At 36.1% G+C, this 22,838-nt stretch overlaps 1 protein-coding gene across 2 annotated transcripts in view; it reads right to left on the bottom strand.

Annotated features, from left to right (window-relative positions):
• Positions 1-523: 523 nt before the first annotated feature.
• Positions 524-22,838, bottom strand: part of PTPN4 (protein tyrosine phosphatase non-receptor type 4) — a 112,402-nt gene continuing 90,087 nt past the window's right edge. The window contains exons 17-27 of one of the 2 annotated variants that reach the window (XM_064717783.1): positions 22,486-22,569; positions 22,344-22,400; positions 20,898-21,054; positions 19,255-19,421; positions 17,713-17,803; positions 17,565-17,626; positions 16,665-16,811; positions 14,237-14,365; positions 12,649-12,797; positions 9,545-9,680; positions 524-7,082 (exon numbers count right to left, since the gene is read on the bottom strand). In XM_064717783.1, the coding sequence (XP_064573853.1) occupies positions 6,996-7,082; positions 9,545-9,680; positions 12,649-12,797; positions 14,237-14,365; positions 16,665-16,811; positions 17,565-17,626; positions 17,713-17,803; positions 19,255-19,421; positions 20,898-21,054; positions 22,344-22,400; positions 22,486-22,569 (1,266 nt within the window). In that variant the 3' untranslated portion in view covers positions 524-6,995. Of the gene's footprint in view, positions 7,083-9,544; positions 9,681-12,648; positions 12,798-14,236; positions 14,366-14,972; positions 15,092-16,664; positions 16,812-17,564; positions 17,627-17,712; positions 17,804-19,254; positions 19,422-20,897; positions 21,055-22,343; positions 22,401-22,485; positions 22,570-22,838 lie in introns of those variants that run through there. The other variant, XR_010440941.1, reaches the window with a different exon arrangement.

Genomic DNA, 22,838 nt, shown 5'->3' with positions numbered 1-22,838 from the left:
AACATACAGGGGTCTCAGACACTCATCCCTCCCAAGAATTTTGTCTTGTGTTCTAAGTCCTGTCATTATCTTTATCCACTTTTGTTTTGAACATCCCCTCACTTTGTGGCAGCAAATACTTCATCACAAGCTTCCATCTGGAGTTTTTGTTCTTCACATCAGTGTTTATCATACCCTCAGATTATCATCTCTATCATGTTTATCAGATTATCATCTCTACTGAACACTATCTCAAATACACTCACTGCATAAAAGGTAATTTAAAAGTTATTTTTCCATTAGAGCAGATCTTGCAGTATTTACATATTTTCAGGCAAAAACTTGGGCTGATGCTTTAACCCAGCAACTTAATTCCTGATAGTTTGCAACCTCTTCTAATGCACAACCCACAGGGGTGTATTTATGTTATACAATGTCAAGAAGGAAAATACAAGGTGAACATTATCTGGCACCAGACACATATAAATGTGGCACAGCAAAACTGTGTGTACAGTAGCAAGAAAATCGCAAAAAAAAATTAAACTTTAAATTACTAAAGCACATCTTTATTTTGCAATTAAACAATTAAGATCCACAAGTAAACTATATATATATTTTCAAGTCTGTACCTAGACAACTATTTGTCAACTGAAATTAAATATATCCACAAAATATGCATAACAGCATTTTTTCACATAATAGAATGAAATTTTACTTAAGACTAAAACAAGACTTGTTAAATGTTAATTAGCATATTTATCCTGGGAACTGCTGGTTTTCGGTAGAAGTTAGTGTATAATTTTAATGGCAAGAATTTTAATTTTATCAAAATGAGGACAAATACATAAGGCCCTTTAAAGCATACAGTAGCTGCAGTGACAAAAGCTGAATTTATTTTCACATTGTCCAGTGTTGACCAATTTCAGGTTTCCATCGTTTTTAATCAACCCCCCTGGCTGCTGCTGAGCCAAGATGATGCATTTAGGTTGTTGGTTTGTTTTTTCCCTCCCCCTCATGTGCTTTTAAACAAATTTATAGGCAGAAGTCTACTTATGGGAAGAGCCTTTGCATCCCCCCAGTATTAATAAAGATACACAAGAGTTAGTCTGAACAATGCAAGAGCTGTTCAACTCTGAGATGATTTACTCCACATTGCAGTCCATCATTCAGCAGTATGAAACTGAGATGAAATCTGACAACTGAAATCCACAGCTGGAAATGCAAATTAATTACCAGAAGTAACTGGCAAAAATATTGCCACCATCTGATTGTTAATGATGGAACTAAATAATACTCTTCCCTTTGTATTTACACATAGTATAGCACCTGTTACAGAAAAAAACCCCAAACCTTACACAAACAGCCCTGCCAAATTGACTGGTTAAAATGGGATCACTGGTAAATGAAGCAAACCAAATGGAAAACAAATCTGGATACACTGGAGAAGATAAAACCTTCACTCTCTTACCTTAATTTTCCTGTAACATTATTATGGGTTGTTACTGTGGTGCCCCAATGCAATGAGATAATTGCACTGGATCATTTACAGTCTAGTCCTTGTGGATATATTCTAGTTAAAGAACAAAACAGCTTAACATAAACTGTTTAACCCTCTCACTCATGTCTCAGGCCCCTGGCCTAGGTGCAAAAGGGTGACAACTTCCTTAAACTTTGTTGTGCATTATCTTTAGTTATCAAAATTCAAATAAGTTAAGTAAAAAAAAAAAAAAAGAATACTGATTTCCAGGTAATTGATCTAATGTTAAAAAAATGCTTAGCAGAAACATTTACAGTAAACATAGCTAATTTGCAGCTAGATGAGAGAGATCGCATAAATTTACAAGTACCCTGTAAGTTTCTATTTGCACCTTTTTTGGTTTTTTTTTCCCAAATGTAGGCGTCATATTTGTATTAAGACAGGAAAATTGAGATGATAGAATTATCTTATTAATATCTATTTTCTGAAAATCCCTCAGAAACACGTGAACAATCAACAAGAAATGGCTGCAAGAACAGCAAGCATTCGTACCAGGGTGTAAGCCAAATCATCTCTGTACAGAAACCCATTAAGCATCTCTCTCCAAACCCAATTTATTTTGTCCAATAGTTCAGTCAGTAGTAAGCATGACATAAAGTGCTACTATTCAAACATCAAAACACTTTGAAAAAAATTATCCTTTAAAATGTGTAAGCTTGCTAAATATGAAATAGCACAACTAACAAGCTGCCAGCCAGTCTGTGAACCATCAGTCTTCCTACAGCAGACTAGAATCAGACATTTTAGTGGCTTTTTCAAATAAGGCTACTAATCAAAATGTCTAAATTTTAAAAATGGAATATTTCAGCTTTTTTTTGAGAAAGTTGCTAATGTCTCTTTTTTACCATTGAAATCTCAATGAGCAAAACATGCCAAAGCCAATAGCCAGAACTTACAGCTTATGCACCAGATCAAAACTTGTAGCAGGAGAAGTCCTATGAAAAGATAGACACCTGTGGGAGTAACAAGCACAGAGGTAAAATCCAGTGATAAGGAACTGGCCTTCTTTGCAGACTTCTAAACAAACAAGTGCCTAAGTGCAGTGGGATAACAGAGACTGGACAGAACAGTTACACTGAAACAAACCAACCATTTCCTCCTTCTAACAGCTTCCAAATCACCACTAATTATAAATACCTGCATATTCATGCAAGATCCACAGTTAATCAATGAATATGTTTTTACCAGATCTTCATACTGGATCCTAGCACTAGAAGTAGCAATGGGAAAGAACTTTTTCAGTCTCAAGAAAAAAGATGGGTACACTAAAATTGGCAAATACACCCAACTCAGCTAACTGGGGACCTGAGATGTGAGCTACAAAAAAGACTGCACCTGATATTAAAGGACATCATTCCTCTACTTGGTGGAAGTCCAAATATGCAAAATTTTCATGTGGACCATAACCACATCACTCCTTTTATCCTCAGGGCTGAGGGGCTTGCTGATTGCCTGCACAGTGGCTCTACAGTCAAAACTACAGCACATGTACTGGACAACCTTCTTTTGCTTGGTTTGGTGGATCTGTAGAGCTTTTCAGGCTCATGCTAATTCCCTGAGCCACCAAACATCACCCACATACCTGCACACACTGCATAAGCATAAAAAAATCACATAATTCAGCTCCACAGCATGCCTGGAGCTCCAACATCTCTGTGCCACACCTTCCCTTTGTCCTGTTTCCCTGGGCAGCACAACTGCAGCACATCTGCAGCATTTTGGCCCTCCCACAGGTACCATGAAGCTTTTTGGAAGGTCTCCACGGAAAGTTGCCAACTACACAAGTTCCCTAACAACCTCCTCATGTTCCTTAATGTCCCAACTGCTTTCTCACCCTTTCTTTACTAGATGGTGTGCCAGACTGTAATCAGATATTCTAGAAGAAGTGTTATTGCTTTATCTATATGGCATATAAGCTTTTGAGATTTAACAGAGAAATGTGGAAGAAATGTCAGCTAGCATTAAATCTAGTGAGAAAAATCCCCAGTGTTCTCTTTCTCATAACAGGGAGAGAATAGATAAAATAAAATGCATAAAAGCAATATTTTACTTCTTAAGACCTACAAGTGATTGAAAATACCAAATGCTTCCAAGTTCATGATAAATGAAATTTTCAGCTCTCAGTTACCTGGGATGTCTAATGCAGTATTTCTCAAAGTGGACTGGCTGACAGTCTGTAGGTGGTTATTAAATAACACCTGTATCTTATTTCATATTTAGCAAAAGTAAAAAATGCTCCCAAAAACCACTTAAAGCCCCCACTAGAGCCCCATGTCTTTCTACTAAAAAACCCCCTTCAAATCCATTTTAAACAAGAGATGGTAGTGGTAGTTTTCAATCTGAACCTAAAAGTAAAACAAAAAATCTTAACATTTTACATTGGCACAAATTTGTCATAATATTGCTCTTATTTACAATGAAAACTACTTTTCTTTTTTCTTTAACTGGATTTGCATCATGGAAGTGTTAGAAACATACTCTTTCCCACACCCACCCAACATTTTTCCTAATCAAACGGTATGAAAATAATTATTCATAAAATCCAACAGTCATAACACCAATCACATATAGGTCTATAAGTCATTATGTCTGAAAGATACATTCATGTTTTGTACAGCATGAAACATACAAAAACTTCTTTAAAAAACTCTTAAGGATGATACAGATCTTCATAACCCAAAGTAAAATATTAAGCAGTTTTGCTTTTTTTGGCCATATAAAAATATTTGAAAGGCCATTTATACCACAACAGGTAGAAAAATTTAAATGACTGATTTATGCTGCAGAAAGGCTTCAGTGCTATTCTCTTTCCCAAGCAGTTTTTGGTTACCTTCATCCTGGCTTTGGAGAAGCCAAAAGCCACTCAGTTGCTAATGGCCAATTCATTAAGAATAGGTACTTTGTTTCAATTTTTTTCCCCAGTGCAGCAAGTTAATAAACTACAAGTCAGTGCAGAGGAAAATTTTGAGGAGATCTATTATTCTTGCCTGTGTTTGTAATCAAAACAGTAATGACAGATGACCAATACATATCCCTCACTTAATTGTGGTATAAATGGGGCTTTTGAACTTGAACTGCTATGGTAATTTTACATAAGAATATTTAAATATGTGATATACCAATGCTATGTAATGCTGCATAAACTCCATTTCTGATTTCCCTCAGGATAACAGGGCAAATGCTATTTTTGTTTACAACTTAACTATGAAGAAAATTTCTTTCAGTATAATGGACGATTTTTTTTTTTTTTTTTTTGGACATTAAGTGCTGAGTTCAATACAACCTTCTAACTAGCCAGTAACTCAGCTAATGACCTCATCACATGGGAGTTAAAGAATTATAAAAAAGAATTTTTATTTGTTGCAAATGGCTTAAAATATAACTGAGATTAAAGCTACCATATTACTCTTTTTCAGTTCAGTTCAGATCCAGAGATTCTTGTAAAATTTATTTTTCACTGAGGGATAACATTGACTTCAGCATCAAATCTAGAAATATAAGTAACAGGGCCACAGCCCTCCTAATATTATTTTGTTTTCTAAAAATATTTAAAACTCTCTTTCATTTGGCATTGTAGTTCTTGTTCATTACTAAGTCATAAGCCAGGATTTCACACTGCCTGAATCCCTTTTCATTTAATAGTTCATAGCTGATCTGTTTCAAATGTCCATAGAACAAAGTATATTATACAATATAATTCTTCAATAGTTAAAAATTATTTAGCGTAGAACTTTCCATTTAAATTCTATGCTATATATATAGCTTACAACAAAATTTAATGGATAAACATTTTCAGGAAACCAATACAATAAATTAAAACTTTTAAATAGAGGGCACAAAGTTATGCTGTCAGAGGGCAGTCAAGTAAGTGACTGTTTTTTTTCTTACAGTATATTACACTGGGTACCTTGCTTCTGACTTGGTTTTTCCTATACTAGAAAAATATTTAAAAATGTGGACACTTATGCATCTTTAGAATGAGCTCAGATACTGTATCAGACAGACACTTCTTACAAATCTTCTACCTACTTAAATAAGATGCAACCCATACCAACCGGAACAACTTTGCACAAGCATAACAGAAGGCGACTGGGGTCATTATGAAATTAAAATTAAGTTCTGGGGTAACTTCATAGTGTTCTCCTCCCTTCTCCCCTCCAAACAAATAAAATAAAAGGCAGACCTGTACGAACATGGCTTGAAATCAACTATGAGGACTGAACAGGTTAGTTAGAAGGTAATGGAATTTAGTCACATCTGATTGTAAGTTCAACTTAATTATCAGTGCTATTAAAGAGTTATGTCTAATCGAGTAAAATAGCTATTCTCAATAAAAGGATAAAACAAGGTATCAGCTTCTAATGACCTGCCAGCATTTTGTAGTAAGATGCTAGTAAGTTACTAGTTGGAAGGAATGAAGGAATGTGTCAGATTTTTGATATAATTACAGCACAGCAGCATACAATGCTCATTCAGTAAGTTGGCAGAGGTGCTTTTGCTACAGACAGTAGCACACAGGTACTTGTATAACAAAAGAGGGAATGGTATTTCCATGACCCCTTGTGGTAACATACTCCAAGCACCAAGGGCCATTTAAAAAATCTGAACCCATTGAGATAAATATGACAGGACAATACCACCCCCATGGAATCATGAGTGCCTTTCACTGGATGTACGCTGTAAGTCTCAAGGCACTTAAGGGGTTAAGACATAATGCATGCACTAGTTCCCATCACATAATCTGAAGTCACACAAATCAGAATACACCAGTGTATGACACACAAGCTGTGCCAAAGAAATGCTGTTTATTTATGTGTTGGTTTTTTAAATTTTTTATTGTTATTATTTTGTACAAGATGCTGGTAAGTGGGCATTATGCAGCTACTGCTGGGTTAACAGATGCCAGCTCTCCTCTAACAACCAGCTGGTCTCTAGTAAGGGTGTAGGACAAAGTGTGCTGCATCAGTAGGCAGTGTGTATCTATCTAGTATTGGCAATATTGCTAATGTTGTAAAAAACAAAACTGTGAGAGTCTGTACATAGTAAATAAACCTAGCGCTGGAAAAAGACCATGGCTTAGTGTATTTTTTCATTTGTTTTTCATTTTAAGAGACATGGGTGTAAAACAGAGTGAAATAATTCCAAGCCTTGTTTGTAGCAATTCAACCAGAAGCGCAGTATATGGCACTACAATGAAATATCAGCGATTACCCTGAACACAATCAGTTCTTTCAGTCCATGGTTTGTTCGGAGCAAATCACGAAAATAAAGTCTTCAAACAGATGAAGGTTAGAAGAGTTTCAGAGACTGATTTTGTTTCAACGTAAAGTGCAACAGTGCTGAAGTTTTCAAAGTCCTTTGTCAATTCTTTGCTGTACTTCACTATCATTTCCTGCAAGCAGTATTATGGCACAAAGAATGTTGCCAGTTCATTATAGAGGACAGGATTCCTCAATTGATATCATAGGTTTTTTGCTCTTTACTTATGCAGTGATGCTTGTAAAGGTTTAATAAATCCTTCTTCATACACCTTCAAAATAGCTTCACATACAAATCTGTACTGACTCTGAAAAGGAAAGTAGATTCAGTAAATTGAAAAGAAATGTAATTGAAAAATGTCATTTGGAAACAGAAAAGGCCTCTAAGATTTCCCCACCCCATTCTCTTGACAGGCCAAGAACTGTGTTTCAAAGTTAGTTTAGGAAACATAATCCAAAAGGAACTTTAGATGAAAGCATTTTGTTTCTCAACAGAAGAATAGGATGAATGGCACTTTGAAATATATACCGAAAGTCATAACCCAAAACCCCAGTATTATTATTACAACATCACCTATTTAGCAATTTTCTCCTCTTTATTTCCTTGCTGAAATTTCACTGACCTGAGGTTTCCATGCCATTAGATTTAGAAGCCATAGTTTCAAAGCACTTTTTCATACTTACATTAACTCAGGCATGTTACTGGCACCTCCCTGTCAGAATCTGATTTAAAAGAAATGTTTCATGTTTTAAAAACCCAAACCTCCCATTTCTTAACATTATATAATGTTGAACTCTTCAAGGCATTGCACCTGCATACACAGAGGGGACTAACAGTTTGTTTTATTCAAATAAGAGTTAAAAAACCCGACAGTAATCAAATTAGAATATAATGAAAACAAACTGAAATAAATGCAAAGCACCACAACTCACACTGCATCCTGCACAACAAGTCTATGCTGGTTAGAACTGCAGCACAGCTGCACTGTCAGTGTTGTGGAACAGCCCTCTCTATGCAGCAGTTAGTGATGTCAGACCTTGAGAGATGAACCTATGAACACATCTAGCACTAGAGCCATTATTTGCCATCCTGCCGGGTGTATATGAAACATTCATTTCTCTCCTGGGGGTAAATCCCCGTTGGTCCCCAGCGCGCCCCGAGGGCGGCGGAGCGGCCGCGCACAGCGCCCCCCCGCGGACAGCGAGCGAACCGCGGCACTGCCGGGGAGGAGCGGGAACGGCGGAGGGGCACGGAACCTAAAAAACCCCAATTGCTTTATTAGAGCTTCTCCCTCCGATGCACTAAACACCCGCTTTCCACTGAATCTTGACATTTTTTGTTTTCTAAGAAAAATTAGGAAACTAGATTATATTACACCAGATAATATTGAGCACATACTGCGAATAAATGCAGTTAAAACTCTCACCACTGCAACTCCTACCTTTACTAATAACACTTTCTCCCCCTCTACATATGTTAGAGAGACAGCTATCCATCCTGAAGAGCTGTCACAAACAGCAAGAGCCATCCTTTGCTATTTTTCATGTATCATCACCTTTCTCATCCTTCCTGTGCTACCTGAATACAACTTCTTAGTGAAACATGAGTACTGGAACACGAATTCAGCAGCACTGAATGACTGATGAACTACTAGAAATGGAGACATAGTTTTTGTCAGCTTTAACACTCTCTGAAGAACAAAAAAATTTTATTCAAATTTTATTCAAGGAACAGCAGCGGGGACATGAAAATTACTACAGCAACTACCTTCAAGTAATTGTGATTCAATACTGGATCTAGTGCCTTTTCTCCTTCAAGATGCTTTTTCTCTAAATGCTTTATACTGTGAGTAAAACTACACCAATTAATTACTCATGATTACTCTTTCAAAAAAATAAAAAACCCTGCAACTATCCGAAGTTTGGAACAACCAAAAATCCAATCTTCTTTTTTTCTTTCTGAAAGGCAACACCACTCAAACTTTCCACCCTTTTTAGGAACTTTCTAAAAATGTAAACACTACACTAAACTGCTTTTAGAGATAAGCAATACCAGACTGATAGAATAACAAGTCTCAAAATCTGTTCTAAAACTCTTACAAATCTGAAATATAATACATGAATTATCTTACAAAACCTAAACCTTACAGGTGCATGATAAGTTCTGGTATCTTAAGGTATGAAACCCCCAAAATAATCCTTTAGTAAGTTATTTTTTAAGACTAAAAAAGGAGGTACTTAGGATTGCTTTGATGCATCTCACATGAGATTTAATATACTGATTTTTACAAATATTATTTCTCTGATAACTTCCCTTTAAGTCATTTACAGAGCATAATTAAGGCTTGTTTCCATTACAACTAAGGCATCATAAAATCACTGAATTTCATCACCAAAGTTTTTTCTTGCATACTTTGGTTCTTTCTGTGTTTATCTTTTATACTACTCCCATTCTTAACACCTGGAATTAGGCTCCTTCTTTCTTCTGTGAGTGATTTTTACACTGCTTAAAATTGACCTTTTTGTCATTATTTGCCAGTTATCCCTGAAACAGCTGCTGCCCTTTTCTCAAGTTTTCTCTGTAGAAATTTAAAGAATTGCTCCTTTCCAATAGCCTTAGGAATTTATTTTTACCTGGAGCCAAGGCTACAGCTACACTGGATAAAGGTGATCTCTGCATTTTGATCAACAAGTGCATTAAAAACCCATGCAGTATGACTGGATCACAGGAAATTGTTCTGCAGCCCAGAACAGCAGGGATGATACTCACAGGTGTTTGGATCATCATGGCTCTTTGATCTCTCATGGTTCTCACAATATCCAGAGGATAAACAGGCTGATTGCACTCAATGAGACACATGGCTGTCTCCATCGTGATCAGAACCCCTGTCCGGCCAATCCCAGCACTGCAACAGCAACAGAAACACCAAGTGGAAAATGAAATCAAGTGTCTGGAGTACAGCTCGTGCTTAAAGAGCTTCCTTCTCCTGGATTCTCAGGGTTGCCCATTGTGGCTGCCATAGTGCTGGGGCAGGGACAGGACTGGCTGTGCCTGTGTCTGGAAGCAGCCTCAGTGCTGGCTGAACAGAGCAAAGGAAGTGCCTGACCCAGCCAATCCCCGAGCTGAACTGACAGATGTGTGCCAGGATCCCTTACAAACCCCGCTGACATCTAGGGGACAACAAAACACCAGTGCAAGCTGGACACGTTGTGGCAGCTGGACCATTGCTGAAATGGTTTCTGCAATGTTGGGCCAATAAAATCAGATTCATGTCCTTCAAGCAATGCATACCTTCCTATTTCCAAGTAAAACAACAATTACTAGAAACCTCTGTAGGGTGACAATAAGGATTGTTTTCCTGTTATTAAAAAGAATACATGATAGCAATCCCTTTCAAGACAAGGAAGTACCATAACATACACATCTCAGAATGGAAAAACTATCAAGAGAGCTTACAGAAAAATATTTTTTCCTTAAAAATAAAACAAATCTAAAGATTCATCTACTTTGTTTTATGTACACATAGGCTTTTCCATAAATGGCAGGCCTTGAAGACTGAATATTTAGCCTTGAATTGAATGAAGAGTTTCAAATCTTTCAATTAATGTTGCATTTTTGAAATGGACAACAAATGTTTCTCCATACTGGAATATAGGAACAAATACATACTTTGAAATGCTGGCATTATCCTAACTCATACAATAAATCAAATTATTTGGATCTTAAGTGATTAATATAAACATTTCAAACTTTGAAAGTCACTTGTTCTGATTTTAAAGAGTTACTTCAAATTAATTCTGGCTAAACTACTATTTAAATCTTTGTCCAGGAGGTGGCATTAAAGCTACTCTATATTTCAGTGATGTCATAAGAATTTTAAGACAAGCTGTACATGTGCTGGTTATATAAAATGATTCAGTAATATTTATACTTCTAGCATTTATATGTATAGAACTTGAATGCAGAATGCTTTATCAAATCCAGGCACAAACAAACAGTAACTGTCAAAGAACCTAATGACTCATTTTACAATTTCAAAAGATTCAGAGGGCAACAACGATGGAAAATGTGATCATTTCCCTACGACACACATGAGGTAGGGGAGGACTCTTCAGCTTAAAGAATGCAAACACTGACTGACAGAGTAGAACACTGAGACAGGGCATGAAAATCATGAAGGGCATGGACAGGATGGGTGGTTCCTATCTCATCTAGAACAAGAATCAGAAACTGTTCAACAAAACTAGTAAGAGCTTGTAAAGATAAAAATAACCACATGACACAACATCAGAAACTAGTGGTTTATGCAGCTCAATCTAACAAAAACCTTTCCAATTCCTTAAGGTATTGGTTGCTTTATAATCTCTATGGGTTTGGACCATTTTGTTTTTAAATTATTACTATTGTACAAAATAAAATAATTTTCTATTAGCTACTTGGATTCCTCACACTGAAGTTGGTGGCTTAGTCCTGAAAACAAATGTTGTTGCACTAATGTCCTGTCCCATTATACTGAAGAGATGTTAAAAATAGACTGCATGCACCATATGGAGGAACACCTGGGCTCCTTCTGCTTGACTCCCTGCTGGAATTTGGTTATATTTCCCAACAGCCACCAAGTTGGGCCAATTAGGTAAATTATGTTCAACTGTGATAATCCATCTCTTTTCTTCTGTGAAACATAAATTTTTCATAAAGCTTCAGTTGCACATTGAAATTATCAGTTTGGAGCTGAACTGGTGCCTCCTTGAGATGAATGAAACTGTTCCTACTCTCCAATGTTGTTTTTCCAGTGTTTCTGCACATTTTATAACAGAGGGTGTATTTGGCTGCCATTTTCACCATCTTTGCACAATCATATTAACCAGAAGTATATCAATAATGGAAGCTGAGAAGCAGTACCAGTTAAGACACTGGCATTCTGGTACTAGTTTCCTTAGTCAGTCAGATTCACCCTGACCTGCATAAACCAGAACTTGAGAGCAGAACTAATGAAATACAATTTCTGATACACAAGGTGTATTTTTCTTTTTCTTTCATCTCCTTCAATAAATGTCCAGTTTACTTGTCGTCTTCAAATTTGTTTTATCCCTAACACTTCTCAGCTTCTCAGTAACACTGACTCTTTGGGGAGTATTCAGAATTGAGAGGTCAAATATTCACAGAACTGCTCCCCAAGAATTGTGATAGCACATGTTCATTTGAAAACAACTGGTATTATTCTAGTTTGCCAATCAGGTATTTTAAACTGATTAAGCTCTTGAAATTCACTAAAGGAACGGAGAATGCTATAACAAAGTATTGCACAAGGAAAAGAAAAATTACATTTCATGTGTATGTAAAGATCTAAACAACAGTTATTTTAACTCATGACAAAGGTAAATTGTTGAGAAAAATGTTTCATCTTAATGTAAGTATCAAAATACCACATAGCCTAAGACTGCAGACTTGAGAGAAAATGTGTTTTAACTGATCTTTTAATAAACCACCCACATTTTCCACTATGGATTATTAACACAGCAACTCTAGAGCTTTGTAGAACAGGAACCTATTTCTCATGGTTAGCAAGTATCTTTTGCCATTTCCCTGAATTATTATGTAGATTGTTACCACAAGCATTTAAATTGGAAAAAAAACCCAAAACATCCCAGCAAAATGCCTGAACAGATCAACACATGTTGCTATTCAAAATTTTGCTTATTGAAATGTGATTACCACATTAAATATTTGTTTTATTTCAAGGTTTGAGTTTTCCTGTCATCCCCACAGCAGATACTATTAAATATTTATTTCAGGAACAAAGCACAGAACAGCTATTTGATGATAAAAAGTTCCCTTTGATGATTTAATAAAATGGGAAAAAAATGTGATACCTGCAGTGAACAACAACAGGTTCTTCTCTGCCAGCCCTCTTCTTTCGCACGAGACACACGAAGTCGAGGAAATCGCTGGAATCGTCAGGAACGCCATGGTCAGGCCATGCAATGTACTGGATTTGGGTCAGCTGGCGGCTTTCCTCTTTCTAATCAGAAATATGAAATTTCAGCAAGGGTAATTCTAGTCCCATTTTTAAAAAGCACCAAAAACAATAATAAAAAAAAAAATCAATAGTACATTTATAGCAACTTGTACCCATAATCAAAGTGGCTTCAGGCAACTAGCAGTGCTTTGTGAGAGCTAACCATCAGTTATCCTGGATTTTACAATTACTTTTTTTTTTTTCTTAAACGTAACAAAGGAAATCCAAAAATGCTTGCATCTTCAACAGGTGAAAAAAATTACAGAGCATGTAATAGAAAAACAGTTAAAGGATACCAGCAATCTAATTGAACACTAGATGTCAATAAGGTGGTCATACTCTTAGCAAACCAAATTTACCAGAACGAGATAGCATCTTACAAGATCAAATGACAGAAGTGGGGTAAGGAGGGGAGATCAGACACAAAACCTTTCCTTCAGACCCTGTGTGAACAGCAGCAGTGTTTTGGCTTGATCTGACCCACCTACACCTACAAGGCACAATGACTTTGTTTCCCCCTCCCTCCCGGCCCTTGCTGTGGTATCACAAATATAATCAATCGGCCTCTGGTTAGGGGAGGGGACAGCCCGGGCAACCAGAGTCGAATTTCAAAAGAAGAGGAGCTACTGCACTTTAAATAGCCTTTAGGCACTGAATCATTTACAGAGATTCCACGGCTGATAGCAGATGAGCAATTGTCTCAACAGGACACAGGGCAGGAATTTTAACTGCAAATTGACTAAAAGGCAGCTCTCTAAAAACTGGCTTCTCAACTGGTAACTCAAGCAGTGAGAAATAACTACGTGAACTAAATTCCAGATACTCATTTCCAAACATTTCTGACATTGAAATGCTGGCTGGGAAGGCTCTGAAAACTACATATGCCCTGAAAATCGTGCAGTGCATGTCCAAAAAGGTCCTTGTTTACATGTAGTTACCACTCCAGATTCATCTTTCAGCAGGATTTATCTTCCATCTTCTAGCACATACTGTTCAAGATGGAATTAAGAACTATTTGCCTCTACAAAGACTTTTCATCACCAGTGTGATGATGAAACACCTCTAATGTCTCACATGTTCTGAAAACATCAAGGGAATAACAAGTTTCTCAACTTCTTTTATTACTCTTTTTCTTTGGCCTGGTTATGAAATACACCAATAAAAACTTTTAGGATAAATGATATATCCTTCATGTGATCCAATTAATATGATTATGAAAAATGAATCTCAGTGATATTTTCACTTATGAAAAGTTTGTTATTATTTTATGGACAGAATTTCTCCTAGGAAAGTACATGACAATTAGTTTTCCAGAGGGTTCTAGAAATAAACAGTCTCATTTATATGGATATGCCACCAAGTTGAAAAGAAAATCTACGCATGTTTTAGGTAGTATTCAAGGATTCTGCAGAATAATACATGAAAATATATTAAGATTTTACCTCCAGATTAGTCAATGTCATTTCTCGAAAGACATAAGCAGGATTTCCTTCTTCTGAATGGCAGGTAATCTGAAAATTCCCATATGATGAGCTTCCTGATGGCTCTGGCCAGTACTGATGGCATTTAACCTAAGGTCAACACATTTTTAAAGATGCCTGTGTTTAAATTCAGAGTATAATCTTCATTTCCTCTAGTTTTTATACCTTTATTTGTTACAGATTATTTTGATCATTTTGTAAACACTGTTTAATTACTTACCAAACAGACTTTGTTACCTAATTACTGTTTATAAAATAAAGTGTCACAAAGATTTCCTGTTTCTCTTTCCAAGAGGACACATGCACCAGCTCTTGCAGTTAGTTTAATTGAAGATGGAAGCCTTTAACTTCCATTACAATTTTTTTAAGACTTTATCTATAAATATTCCATCTTAACACTTGACTGACAAAGATGCTGCTTTATAAATATTTCTGACCTCCAAAATCCTAATCTGATCTTCTCAAAGTACATTTATATGGGAAAAGAACAAACAAAAAAAAAGGGAAATACGCAACAAAAAAGTTGCTAAGCTAATGCAGAAAATAAGGGGATGAGGATGGTGGACTTCAGGGACTCCCAATAAAGTCCTCAAAAGTGAATAAAAACTTCAAACACTGTGATTTTCTGAAATATGGTTTGAATGCCTAATGACAGAGGTCATTTCAGCTCAAGTGTACTTTTGCATTTGCAACCCACCTGGCGAGTCTTTAAGAGCAGCCAGATTTGCAGACTTCCTGCTCCACTGAGACATCCCGGCATGCAGTGGGATGGTGATGTCAGAAGCCTCATGATCAGCTTTAGAGCAGGGAGTCTGCCTATGGGTATAAGACAGATAAGGCCTTTTATTTCATTATTAAGCAGCTCTCTAAAGAACTCCACAAATATCATTATTGGAGGGGTGGGGGAACCTCAGAGAACTGCTATTGCAAGTCTGTTCTTAGCAGATCTGCAAAGAAAACTCCAAGTAAAAGGGCACTTGTACTGAAATTCCCTCTAATCATGGTTATTTGGGAGCAGGCAGCATCATGCAAACATTGAGTCACTGAAAAATGGCTTAAAACCACTGCAACTTCCCTTCAATTATTTTAACTCTATATAGAGTCCTGACCTCACAGCAAGTATATGGTTGTTAAAAAGTCAGAATACATACAGACAGCTGAACTACAGTCCAAGTTGGTCAGAACAACCAAAACCCATTATAAATCCATCTTCAAAAGAAACCCTGATATGGAGGAATTCCACTACACTGAATTATAGCAGACAGTCATTTCTGTCCACACACTTAACCAGCCAGTGCTACTGTGAATGCTCCAGACTAAACCAGTAACTCAGGAATTACACTGTGCATGACCACACTGGATTGTTTTGCCTATCTCCAAAGGATAGAACTGCATGAAATCCAAAGCTATTAAGGAGAAACTACAGCTTAAACCAAAACCAAACAAGCCAAAAAAATTCACCTGAGGCTTTTTATAGCACCACACACAATTATTTTTACTAATTTTAACTCTTAATTACTCTATTACTAGTATTCTATTTTAACACATTTCATATACAAATTAAAGGGCAATGATTATTTCACATGATTAAACAAATCTTTATAACAGAATAATATTTTATGGGAAATTTTAGAGTTCAAGTTTCAGGAAAATCCTTGATAAGACACCCATCCAGGCATGGGATATTAACCCTACAAAGCTGTATTAGGCTGCCTTAAAAATTAATCTCACTACATATCAAAGAAGTACTCTATGAAAACTGATGGAACTTCTTGGAGTTCCTTCATTTGAAGTTTGGAGAACAAAAGTTGCATGAAGCTAAATTCTAGATGCTTTTTACTTTACAATAAGGAATCTAACAAAGCAGACTGAAAGTATTTGAGGAAATACATGAAGAGTTAAGTGCATTTCAGGACTGAACAAAGTTTAACTATTGGCTGCATTAACAACACCAGAAGGTTTAAAATCTCAGACTCATCATTGCAAAAGAAGTAGGAATGCACTGTTCTTATGAAAAACAGTTACAGACTGACAGAACAGTTGTGGTTGGAATGGACCTTTAAAGACCATCCAGTCCAGCCCCTGCAGTGAGCAGGGAGCTCTCCAACTACACTGAGTTACTCTGAGCTCCATCCAACACGACCTTCAGCCAGAGAGATGAACATTCACCACCTCTGGGCAACTTGTGCCAGCACTTCACCACTCACATTGTAAAAATTTCTTCCTTGTATCTACTCTGCCTATAATTTTCTAGTTTAAAACTACTTCCTACTATCCCCTTGACATATTATATGCCATCACAATATATTCCTCTAATTTTTTAAAGGCTAATCACCAACAGCTGGTTAGAAGATTATGGAAGTGGCATTTAAGGAAATGTTTGACTTACTCTGCCCCGTTCTACTTGAGTTGTTAGCATCACAACCATGGAAGAGCCTTGCTCCCACGTCATCTGCCAGAAATCAGGACAAGTGTTCGGTAATGGACCTTGGCAAGCAATGTACTGGTTTATTATTGTGGAAGAAGGGATTTCCATCTAAAAGAAGACAAAGTCATTATTTCAATTCCTACAGCAAATAAAAGTCAGGCATCAGACATTTACAGTTTAGCAACTAATTTTTAAAAAAGCACCCATGACATTAATTCTATTTCTTACAGGCTAGCAAATATGAATTGGCACAGATAAAAATTCTTTAAGTGTTTCACATGCAAATTACTACAAAGATTCAAATACACTTTACTGACAGTCATATAGTTGCCATAATGAAGATTAATGGGTGAAAACAGATATTACAGAGCAGTTGGCAAATAATTCAGGTGCAACTATTTCTTGCTCTGTGGCTTTTTGACACTAGCTTTTAAAACACAGATCTCAGAATTTAATATCTGGAGTTTTTTTCATTAAAGTAAGTAGCTGTAATTTTTCTGTTACTAACAATGAAAAAAATAAGATACAAAAGAAATTGATGCCAAATTAAACTTTACTGTTGTTGAACACAACTGTCAGGAAAGTAATCAGAAAAGAAGAATTAATTGCTCTGGAGAGGGTTGGCTTCAGTTTGCATTTTTCACATTAAATGCAGGGCTAGACTGGAAACATTTCTGAAAAGATGTGCCACCAAACATTAGGAAGGAAATATATCTACAGGAAATTTCAAATCACCTGACTAGAGGCTTAGTATTCCAGCCTGAACTAGATTCATGAAAAAAGATTTTTAAAATTAATTTTTTCATAGAAAAACCATAGAATAACTTAATATCAGAAGCACTTCTGAAAAATACTACTCACATTTATATAATTTGCATTGATGTAATCTTCATTACTTTTTAAAATAACCCGTGTAGCATCATCTGAAGAAAAAATTCAGGAAGATGTTACTAATTTAGTAAGCACAGTAAAATACTTTCAGAGCACATACAGACATAGCAATACTTACAAGGCGAAATGTCTCTGTATCTATTTTTGGAAATGTTTTGAGGTAATCTGGCACAAGACATTGTCATTCCAGGCTTTTTCCTATACAATTGCTAAAAGACAAAGCTGATGGTCAGAACATAATAAATGCAATAGTCTCATTATTATATTATTTGCTCTAAAAAGAGGTGCTTTTTAGAACATAAACTATGGAGCAACAGTAGTTTCCACAAACATGAAAACACATTTAAAAATAAAGCACTATAAATTTAGTTATGCTCTGGGATCACTGAAAATGACCAAGATGTAGCCAAAACTTGGTTAAAGACAAAATGAACATTAAATTTCAATCTTCCACTAGAACATTAATCCAGAAAAAAAGTAGTTTTGTATAGTGGTAAGTGAACTCACTGATATGGACATCCCACTTGGTCATTTGGGACAAGCAGATTATGTTGTGTACAGGCATCAACCTACATTGCACTTCTTTCAGGTAGAATTTTTGGTTTTTTCCCCATATGTCCTTCTGTATTCCAATAACTTTAGAGCAAATCCTGGTTACTTTGCACTTTTCCTGTACAAAATTGCTTTTGAGAGGTTCCTGCCCTTTCATGCCTTAGTCATGCATTGCCACAACCCTTGTGCTACAAAAAATATTAGTGAAATGATCCAGATTCAAAAAAAGCAGTTTAAAAAACTTTTACACATTGAACCTGCTAGGGAGAATAAAACTTGAATTAAAGCAGAATTCTTAATAATTTAGAAAAAAAAATCTGCTCTTTCTAAATATAAAAGGAAATTTTACCAAAGTTCTTAAAGACTAGTACATAAAATGTATTTTATAGATATATGTTGCAAAACACAATGCTAGGTCTCTATTTGGTGAGAAATTCACAGAATTTGCCCTGCTGTGTTTTACAAACCTACTCTTTCCTGCTTTAAGCCACCTGATCTCATGCATTTAAGAGGGATATCACCAAGGCACAAGTCAGTGCTGAAGAATGCCCATGGCTATCAGCAGCTTAATGCCCCACAGAAAATGCACCACTGTTCTGAAATATGTCAGTAAAAATCAACCATTTATAAAAAACACAGTTACATCAGCCTTTAACATTAGGGCAGTATTTTCCATTGGTTATTTCACCTTCCCTCATCAAGAATGCCTATAGAATGTCAACAGCTCAGTGTCATTCAGTTTCTACAGCAACTTAGGTATGGAATGAAGGCCTGAGTACAGATCACATATTTTGGTACACATTCTTCAGCCTTCATCTTTATGAAAGTATTTTATTAGCATGTCCCTGATAACCACAAGAAGTGTAAGTAAGTAATCAATAAAACTATTTATAAAACTAAACCCCGGGATTAGATATTCTTAATTTGCACATACAATACAGGATTGATTTTTTCCCTTGGTTATTTTTCTTTTGAGAGTGTAAGGCAATTGTTTTCCCAAAGAATGCTGACTGTACTGAAATTTATCTGAAATCTGCTTCATTTAAAAATAATTGCTGTCCCAAAAGAGATGGAACCTGCCCCCAGCTCCAGGCAATCCAGTACTCACATCAAACTGAGCCAGGACAGTTCCAGTGATGAGCCCCTCTGCCAACTGAATCATGGACTCCCTCAGAGCATTATCATCTTGATGGACACCATCAAGGGGAGATTTCTCAGGGATGTACTGAAAATCAGGCTCACTCTCCAGCTTCTCTTCCACAACATCGTAGACAGCTACAACAAGAAAAGGTATGAATGCTCTGAAGATGCTGTTTGACTAAAGTTAGCTATAAGTTACTTATTTAAAATAGCAAAACTACCACATTTCTCCTGTAGAAAAATCCACAGTTATTAGCACATTGATTTTAGTCCCCATCAGCAAGGACAGGGAGCCTTTACTGATCATTATAATCCATGACAAAACTATTTTTTTCTTTAGTTCAACAGTAATTTTAAGTGAAAGCCCATCACTGACAGGTAAAACTTTGATCAAAACTCACATTATACCCTGCCTTGTCTGATATAACTCTCAAATCTCAGATTCTCACATCATGCCTCTGGTATCATTATAGCTGCATTTATATTTTGCTTACAATTCACTCAGAACTCATTTTAGGCTTCAGTAATTAGGGCAAGATGTGCAGACCACCTGAGAAAATTGCATTTGATACATGGCATTATAAAGCTGTCAATGCTCTATGGGTTTCTTGCCTATAAGCTCAGAAATCATACCCATCCTCTGCTACACATAACAGATATATGCTGTTCAAAAGCCTGTTTTTAAATTACTTTACATCACTACAAAGAAGGAAACTGGCAACTCCTCACTTCCACAACTTACATGTTATTATCCAGAATACAAAGATAATTAACACATGCAAGGGGAAAGACAGTTTGTTTTAGAAAATGTGCAAACAAAGCTCATAATTTTGTCTGAAAAGAAAGTAAGCACACAAAAGCTGCAAGAGAACTTATACACAGAATGACAGCACATGTAAGTGGGGAGTGCAAATTAGTGAAAAAGGGAAAAAATTTATGAGGTGAATGAGGTACTCTGCAAAAGTAATTTCAATTGTTCCAATTAAATGTCAATATTTTTCACTCTGCTTTTTCCTCTCCAACTCCACTGTAGGTAGGAGGTGCAGCAGAATTAAATCCAGTGCCCATCTGCTGGCTATGATCCAACAGTGTATTTTGTGAATACACTACATAAGCTTTTACTTAGACTGCATTTTAGCACTTCTACTAAGACTCCTCAGTAGAAATGTTACCAGTGGTTTTGGATTGATTTAAAAATATATGGAAGGATTTTATATGTATTGATTTCCAATGTCACCCAAACACTGAGTATTTGGTAAGGGGATTTTTTTGTTTGTGTTTGGTCTAAATTTTCCTTAAGAGTATAATAATAACCTTATGAAATATATTCAATATCCATATAGCTTTCTGGACATTTTTATCAATGAGAGTGAGAACAAAATTTGAATTAGCTCTCTGTTAGAAATATCTGATGCCTAACTTCTTTATTGTTTTGCAACACTTAGTTCCTTAGATTATGGGATCAATACACTGTGTTGATGCAATTCTTTCTCAGGGAAGGGAGTTATTTCTTACAGGTTACACATTCCATGCCAGGACACAAAATGGAGGTTAGAAACTGAGAGCAGGGTGTGGATTTTTATTTTTAATTATGATGCACAAGCCACTCACCATTGGGTCGAACTAGGAGCACCAGTTCCCCTGAGTGTCTCTCACAGCTGGCTTTAATAAACATCACAACTTGGTCGTGGGTATGCTCTGCTATGTCCCTGCCATTAATCAGGACAACCTGGTCCCCTTCATTCAAACGAGGGACACACAGATCAGCCTGCAAGGTTGAGGGAAAAAAACAAAACCATCTGTAACACAAGCCATTACCAATTCCTTACCTTAAAATAACAACTTAAATAAAGTAACTATACTTGGGCTCTCCAATCCTTACAGCCCTGTTGCTATGGCTGCTGCACTGTATTTAAATGATAAATCCAAGAGTTACACAATCCACAGGCAGTGCCATTCCCATTTGCAGCTGGGAGGTGACTGGCACTGTAATGTTTGAATCACCCTTTGTACAGGCAATTAAAAAGCAGGAGGTTTTTGTCTTTGCAGGGAGGGGAGAAACATGGCAAAACCGTGTCTAAATCAATTTCACAGGCTTAAATGCTTCAGGTCTGAAATACTGCAATGGTAATAGCAAAAAACAATGCACAACTCCCAGTAATCCCAGGGAAAGGAATCAGGTGATAAAAATTATTATTATAACCATAGTCTAAACATCATTGCAGAAAAGAAAGAGCACAAGCCATCACCAACTATCTTCTCCCTAGAGAGTGAATGTTTAAAGCCAAAACTATTCATGTTATTAAATATTTCAGGGATAATAATTAACAAGATACATGAAGAATTATTTCAGCAAACATTTCATTACTTTCAAAGAGTAAAAAAAAAAAAAAAAGGCAAATAAATGGTTAACTCCACTCTAACACCTATTGACAGAGCTGACTCCAGTCAGCTGAATACCAGGTCAGTATTTCTGGCAATAAATTGACAAATATTGTGCCTAGTTTGAAGACACTCTTATAGTCACTAAACATCAGTACAACACACAATCAGACCTGGTGAATGATTCATAATGTCTGGTTTTAATCTACATGTTGGCTTTACTCAGCTACATCTGTCACTGAAGGAAGACATTTGCTATTTTAGTTATTTTTAACACTCTTTCAATATGTAATTTATGTGAAATTACTGAATGTCTATATCTAAAAAAAGCAATAAAGTAAAAGTATTTTTAGGATGGAACAGCTCAAGTACCAGTACATACTGAGCATCTGTAATGCCTTGTAATTTTCAGAAATTAAACTTTGTTTCAGCAGGAAAAAAATACTTTTAAAGATTGACATATTTAAAGATTTGACATACTTTTAAAGATTTAACATATTTTAAAAATATGTTATACAGCCCCACCAAATTTTTACTGCATGTAATTTGCTTTGTTCTGGTAACTTTACAGCAAAACCTAATTTTCATAGTCAGCTAGAAAACAATTTATAATTTTCAGTACATCCTTCAAGGTACACAGATATTGCTACTAAGTCTGCTTTTTTGATAACTTACAGGTGTTCCTGGAGCTACCCTGGACACTATTACCGGCATCTTCTGATCATATCCGCCCTTTAAAAACAAATTAAGTTAGTGAGAAATCCCAAATGTCAGAAAAGAACCTTAATAAACGTAAAAGGAATAAATGTACTGTTACCTTTACATTGAAGCCAAACCTTCCATTTTCATCTGGTTTCATTCTGATCATAACAAGATTGTCATGGGGGACACCACCATTGGGCTATTGGACAAAAATGATATTATATTAGCATATATTTTGTTCACATTTAAATTTTGAGGATATTGTATTTAATAATTCTGCAGTTTCCTTATCAAATAACTGCTCCTGGACACTTGAGAAAATATCAAGCAAGAACACAAACATCTTGGGTTTGCATAAAAGAGAAAAATTACACATTTAAGAGTCTTGGACATAACTAATTTAAAGGCCTGTTCTGTCAAAGTAAGCTCAAAGAAAGAAAGAATATTAGAAAATACTAACTGGCTCCA

This window comes from Zonotrichia leucophrys, chromosome 7 (genome assembly GCF_028769735.1).
Source record: "Zonotrichia leucophrys gambelii isolate GWCS_2022_RI chromosome 7, RI_Zleu_2.0, whole genome shotgun sequence".
NCBI classification, from domain to species: Eukaryota; Metazoa; Chordata; class Aves; order Passeriformes; family Passerellidae; genus Zonotrichia; species Zonotrichia leucophrys.
This window is presented reverse-complemented; position numbering and strand designations above follow the sequence as displayed.